At 37.7% G+C, this 7089-nt stretch overlaps 1 protein-coding gene across 2 annotated transcripts; it reads right to left on the bottom strand.

The window, feature by feature from the left end:
• LOC106070488 (uncharacterized) lies at positions 1 to 4599 on the bottom strand. 2 transcript variants are annotated; one of them, XM_013230409.2, is made up of 2 exons: positions 3723 to 4599; positions 1 to 1083 (listed from the first exon to the last, which is right to left on the bottom strand). In XM_013230409.2, the coding sequence occupies exons 1-2, from the start codon at positions 4435 to 4437 to the stop codon at positions 1058 to 1060; spliced, it is 741 nt and encodes a 246-aa protein (XP_013085863.2). In that variant the 5' UTR covers positions 4438 to 4599; the 3' UTR covers positions 1 to 1057. The 2 variants fall into 2 exon arrangements, with proteins under 2 accessions (XP_013085863.2, XP_013085862.2); XM_013230408.2 differs by having other exon boundaries at positions 3661 to 4599.
• Between the last annotated feature and the right edge of the window lie 2490 nt (positions 4600 to 7089).

The following is a 7089-nucleotide window of genomic DNA, read 5'->3' on the forward strand; positions in this document are numbered from 1 at the left end:
AATTAAAACCTAAACATTTAAAGATAGAACGACCTATCCCATGAGCCTCTTCACCTTTATGGAACTTGTCTTCTATGTAGGCCTATAGCATTGAATGATAACGCAAGAAGCTTAGGCCAGATTTCATCTTATTTTCATTTCTCTTTCAGATTCCTTTTTTTTTTTCCCCTAGATCCATTAAACTAAATATTCCGTAAGTTGAAATTCTTAAATAGTACAAAACTTTCATCGGCTGAATTAACCAGTAACCCTAACCTAATATTTTCACTTTTTTTTTTTTTAATATATTTCTATAGACTACAATCTCTTCCGCGAAGTTGGGTTTTTGTGTGTTGTTTTTTTTTCATCAAGAATTCATTACATAAGAACTTCAGTTTACCGGTACACTGATGATAACATTTTTATAATTCAAAATTAGGCCTAAATATTGATAATCTTCCAAGAGAATATTTGCAGTGGCGTAGCTAAGGAGGGGGAAATTTGAGTGTTCGAAATTGTTTTTTTTTACATTAAATATAAAATATTACGCAAAATGCAGGGGCCCTCAAAGAGGTCAAGCCCCTGGGGCCCCCAAATGATGGCAAATTCGTAGCTACGCCACTGCCTATTTGTTCTATTTTGACCCCCCCAAAAAAAATGTTTCATTCCTACATAAAAAAAAGTCTATAGACAAACATAACTTCACATAAAGCCAAGGAGGAGAAATGCACAGGAGCACAACAATTCAATTAAATGTAGAGTAAAAATGCGAAAAATATCGCCTTTATCTTCCGCCATCAGTCTTTTGAATCATAGGCGAAATAAAGTCCTTTTGGCGTACCTCGTACTATTACTTGTCCATAGTCCTAGCTAGGCACACGTCTTTTGCATGCGCCACGCCATTCGCTGTAGAGGCTACCACATAGTCCTAATCTACTACATTTTTGCACTGCTCTCTTTCTGTGAATTTTCTGCCATTTTTTCCAATAGCATGGTCTGTGTTGTTAAGGGGTCATCAGCCTCACACACCTGCGAGTGCGGGACAACGAAATGGGCGTACTCGTCCATTTCCGGCTGTTTACAACAGAATCTGTATTGGAAACGCTGTGATGAAAAAGAGAGACATTGTGTTTGTATATAATTAAGGCTTGGTGATTATATAAACTAATACTAAATAATGAAGAGCATAGCCGGGGCCGGCCCTAACAATCGCGGGGCCCTATGCGAAACGGATTGCGAGGGGCCCAGTCTTGGATAAGGATAAGTGAAAAATACGATTTTGTATAAGGAAATAAATTAGTCTTTGCGTATTATTCATTCTTTACTAAGTACTAAATCACGATTAAATCAACTTTACTTTACGAGCCTTGAGTGTAGCTAAGTCATACAGTATGTCATCAAAATTCTGTTTCCTACATAGATCACGCTCAAAAGCAAGAATTACCGAATTGTTCAATCTGTCTTCGTGAATTGTTGACTTCAAGTAATCTTTTATTAGTTTGATGCGCGAGAAGCTTCTTTCACTGGATGCCACAGTTATGGGTAATGTACAATGCCTTTTTTTTTTATCGCGTGTAGGATTGGCATTTTCCATATTGAAAGACACCCCTTTATGACAATTTTATTTATATTTCAGGAGATTTTAATTATTTCTGGAATTTCCAGGATTTTTTCATATAGGCTACTGGTAACAACAGTTCGGAGAAACTATTAGTTAAGCATTTAAAGTATAAGGAGAGGCTACTCCGCTGCACGCTAGAAGCAGACGGCAAACATTTATTAGTCCTATCATATCTTTCTTCTTATTCTTTTTTCCTTAGTGCTATTTGAGCATGGAACGGGTTGCATGAGTCAGCCAGAGAAAAAAAAACAATGGATTGACAGAATTTAAGTCATTGATCAACATGCATGACTAAATTGACATAAGAACACGCTTAGGGCGTAATCATCATCTTTTTTTTAAAGCATTGTGTGTATTCTATAAGATAAGAAGTATAGACGATCTTTCAAAAGAGATGGCAGCCTAATAGGCCTACATTATTTCAGAAAATTGTGTTCGGTTAAATTAGTATTGCACTGTCGAGACTGTAAAAGGTTGTCTAAAAGCGACGCGCAAAGGGTCACGTTTATAAGAGAATGTTATAAAACTTTTTTAACAATTTCATACGAGTCATAGTGGCAGGGGCGTAGCTAGAAATTTTCATCGTTTGGGGGCCCTGGGGGTGACCTCTTTGGGGGCCCCTGCAGTTCGCGTAATATTTAATGTTAAAAAAACACACTCATTTCAAATTCTCATCCTCCTCCCCCCCCACACTAGCTACGCCACTGCACAGTGACCCTTTCTACCCATTAGGGTACCTGCCCTGTAGACCACAAGTTCTGAAAGGGGAACTTTACTGGAAGACTGGGATTTTTAATCTCGGGACCTTTGGGCGCCTCTGATTCCATCCAGCTCTAATGGGTACCTGACATTAGTTGGGGAAAAGTAAAGTCGGTTGGTCGTTGTGCTGGCCACATGACACCCTCGTAAACTGTAGGCCTCAGAAACAAATGACCTTTACATCATCTGCCCTTTAATAATAATAATAATAATAATATTTGTTGTCCGTAATTAAATTAGTCTTACAATTTGTGCATTACACCAAACAAAACATTGTAACTATAAAAAAAATGTACATTCACACCAGACTCACTCATAATTTACATGTGAAAAGTTTATATCAAATTGTTTTTATTTAATGATTTGATTTGCCAGCGGAACAAAAGAGTGTTTGTGTCTGTTTGTCTTTGCTATCGGTGTCTTGTATCTCTTTTGAAAGATAAGATACGATAATTTTTATTGATCCAGTCAAATGGAAATTCAGTTCGACTACAATTGATAACCTCAGCATAACTGTGCTATAACAATATAGATGCAAATACGAACAACATTCACACACGAAACACATACACACTCATAACCAGCGCTTTATGAATTAGACTTCTATGAACTTCTCGATGATGACAGATGATCTTATAACACTGACCGAAAGTGGGATGAAGGAGTTTTATCTTTAAGAATTGTGAGTGTTTTGGAAAGGCATCTTTCATGAAAAATAAAAAGCTTTTCAAGAGATCGTAGCTGTGTTCGAGTGTTATACGATGCTTATTTAATAAGTCTTTATGCCAGTGAAGTATTACCATACCAGCAGGTGATGGCAAAGTCAATTAGACTGCTGATGGTTGCTGTATAAAAAAGTTTAATTATTGTTTTGTCGATGATAAAATCACAAAATCCTGCCCAAAGGTTGATTTTTTATTTCTAGAATCTTTTTAGCTTTTTTTATGGATGTTTGACCACAATGAAAGGGGAACTTACGGGATTTTTAGTCGCTCCTGAGTCCACCCAACTCTAATCAGTACCTGACTTTATTTGAGGAAAGTAAAGGCTGTTGGTCATTGTGCTGGGCACACGACACCCTGCTCGTTAACTGTCTAAAGACCGCAAGATCTGCAATGGGGAACTTAACTTTTTCTTCAAATTTATTTGTGGTAATTATTAACTTTTTTTTTTATGTAGAAAAGTGAGATAAATCTAAGCAGTGTTTAGAGATGGTAGTAATTGCGCGGTTCTTTCCATCATACCAGTTTTTTTTTTTGTTTTTTTTTTAAAGCAATTTATATATTTTGCTTGTTTTTTACCTTAAAATAAGCCTCACTTCTGTATACGTGAACGTCCACGGAGTCAGAAAACCGGACTTTACCTTTCTCCCCTGCCCCAGAGTCTGATTCATTCTTTTTTGAAGTAGCATCCAGATCAGAAGAGATATTATTGACCTCATGATGAGCATCCGTTGACAAATCGCCCTGCTTCATTAGCTGTGACTTGACAAGCAACAGTTGGCTAATGGCTATGTCTTGCAAGTAGCGAGACTGTCCATAACACAGTGCCGGAGGCTGCAGTGTGGGTTCCGGTGTGCTCCGAGGGTCGCCCCCTTTCAGCGAAGATGCGGTAATGCGCGAGAACTGAGCGTGTTCCCGGGCCCCGAAAGTTTGGGCTATGAGTGCGCTGGAGTCTTGTTGGTCATACTCATCGTCGACATTCGAAGAGAAGGACTTTGAACGATTCTTGTGGAACGATGCACTGGCATTATTCTGTTGTATTCTTTCTGATAGCCTGTCAACAAGAAAAGCCGGGGAGCTCTTTGGACTACCACTTTGAGTTGGCAAGGCAGAAACAGGTAACTCCTTCGTTTGTGAATCGGAGAAAGGTGCAGTTGTCGCGTCCACGGCTTGCGCCTCGGAGTAATTCTCAGCGTCCACGTTCACGGTGGAGGCAAATCTATTTCTTTTTCTGAAAACTAGATCAGCAAAACCGTCTTTTGACGTATGCATACCATTCAGGCCAAATTCACATAGATCTAGATCTAGATCTCTTAACACTAATGATACATACAATGTGGCTAATAAAACAGGCATCGGCAACCCGCAGGACCCGTTAGCCGTAAAGAAATGTCCAATCACGACCTTTTCTCAACCTTATATATATACATAAATACGATATACGCAATTTCAGGATAGATCTATATTATTTTTAAAAAATATCTTCCACTGTAAAGATTATTTTGTTTCCATTATCTATTCGTTTAGAGAGTGCGTCTTTCAGTGCACTACACTATTTCTTGTTATTGCGCACATATTTGTCTCTTAATTTTTTTAAATCTTATCTTATCTTATCTTATAGACGTTACTTCCAAAAAGAAGATCATTACATCCTACGTGTCATGCATCTAGTCATGCATGTTAACCAATGACTTAAATTCTGCCAAGTCACTGGTTTTCCTGGCTGGTTCAGGCAACCCATATTCCATGCCCTAATAGCACTAGGGAAGAAAGAGTATTTGTACAAATTTGTCCTAGCAGTCAACGTCTAATCTTTCGACCGAACACAACAGAATGAGACAACATATGTACCAGAAGCTCAAAATTGGAACCAGTGAAATCTGCCCATGTGGAGTGTCAAGAGACCATGTCCTTCAAAACTTGGCAGAATTTAAGTCATTGGTTAATATGCATGACTGAATGCATGACGCGTAGGACGTAATCATCTTCTTTTTTGAAGTAACGTCTATATTATATAAGATAAGATAAACTGCTCTCTTTCCAAAGAGGCCCGTACAAGACACTAACCCTAAAACACTCCAATAGAAAGAAAACTATATGGAGAGCTCCCTGTCTAGACTGCACTGACTGGAATTTGTTCAAAGAGACCACTTCAAATCTGGAAGAATGGGTCGACGCAGTGACAAATTACATCAAATTCTGTGAAAACATGTGTGTCAGTACTAAGAGCATCAAGATATACCCCAACAATAAACCATGGGTCACTGCAAAAATAAAACGGGAAATAATCAAAAAGAAAAGAGCATTTATGAGTGGCGATGGACAGACAAGGAAAATTGCTCAACGAAATCTCAACGTCGTTCTTGAGGAAGGGAGGAGAAACTACCGCACCAAGCTGGAAGACTCAATTAATACAAGTGACATGAGACAGACGTGGGGCATCATGAACAAAATGGCAGGAGCACAAGTCAAATTTAAAAATAATCTTGCTACAAGAGACGAAAAAACATTGGCCAACGAGTTAAATGATTTCTATTGTCGCTTCGACACGAAAGATTTTAATTATCTAAGACTCAAAGCCCTTGAGGATGTCAATGTTAACAACTGCTTAGAATTAGCGATTACTAAAGAGCAAGTTTGTAACATTTTCAAAAACGTCAACCCAATGAAAGCTGGTGGGCCTGATGGAATAAAAGGGCGAATCTTAAAAGAATGTGCTGAACAACTAGCTGAACCTTTCCAAGATATTTTTTCTACTTCATTACTAAACCATGAGATACCACCTGTGTGGAAGTCATCTATAATTGTACCTGTGCCAAAGGTTTCCAAACCAAAGGAAATGAATGACTATAGACCTGTTTCACTTACTTCCATTGTGTCTAAATGTTTAGAAAAATTGGTTAAAATGTTTCTTCTGAATGATCTTTGTAATAAGTTAGACCCTTTACAATTTGCTTACCAAAAGGGTAAAGGTGTAGACGATGCCATCCTAAATATTTTAAACTGTGTCTACAAACATCTGGACTTACCGAACACTTATGTAAGATTGCTCTTTATGGATTTCTCATCAGCTTTTAACACTATACAACTTCATTTACTCATTGAAAAGATGAAAGCGTTGCAGATTAGTCCATACATAATACTATGGGCTAATGAATTTTTGACCCAGAGAGCTCAGAGGGTTAGGGTAAACAATGTTATATCTAATGAACGCATAGTTAACACAGGGGCGCCCCAGGGGGCTGTAACATCGCCATTGTGGTTCATTTTGTACACCAATGATTTTCAATCCGATAGTTATTGTTGCTCCTTCACAAAATTCGCTGATGATGCGGCTCTTCTTGCCCTGCTCTCAGAGAGCTCAGACGTAAATGAGTATTTCAAAGAACTAGAACACATTGAGGAATACTGTAAAGATAATTTTTTATTATTAAATGTAAAAAAAAACAAAGAAATGATAATCGATTTTCGTAGGGACAAGAAGGGAAATGATATTGTTTCTGTAGCTGGAGAGACTATTGAAATTGTGCAAACCTTTAAATACCTTGGTACTATCCTAGACAATAAACTAAATTTTACTGCAAATACTGATTATATCAGCAAAAAAGGGCAGCAAAGATTACGACTACTAAGAAAACTGTCCTCGTTTAATGTTAGCGAAAAGGCCTTGGCTATGTTTTATCACGCTCACATCTGCAATATTTTAAGTTTCAATATCACTGCCTGGTATGGCAATCTGAGCATTAAAAATAAAAATAAACTTAATAGAATCCTAAATGCTGCTGGCAAAATCATTGGCAAAAAACAAACCCCATTTGGGCAGTTGTTTGAGACAAACATCTATAAAAAAGCTAACAAGATCCTCGAAATAAAGAATCACCCTTTGTGTCAGGACTTTGTGATTTTACCATCACAAAAGAGATACAAGACACCGATAGCAAAGACAAACAGACACAAACACTCTTTTGTTCCCCTGGCAATCAAATCATTAAATAAGAACAATCTGGT

This window comes from Biomphalaria glabrata, chromosome 6, assembly GCF_947242115.1.
Source record: "Biomphalaria glabrata chromosome 6, xgBioGlab47.1, whole genome shotgun sequence".
In the NCBI taxonomy this organism is placed as follows: domain Eukaryota; kingdom Metazoa; phylum Mollusca; class Gastropoda; family Planorbidae; genus Biomphalaria; species Biomphalaria glabrata.

What these genes read in the sequence shown, in the direction of transcription:
- LOC106070488 (XM_013230408.2), bottom strand. Translation starts at nt 4,437, where the DNA reads ATGCCTGTTTTATTAGCCACATTGTATGTATCATTAGTGTTAAGAGAT. An exon ending in GAAGTGAGGCTTATTTTAAG is followed by an intron (nt 1,084 to 3,660) that starts GTAAAAAACAAG and finishes TTTTCATCACAG; the next exon opens with CGTTTCCAATACAGATTCTG.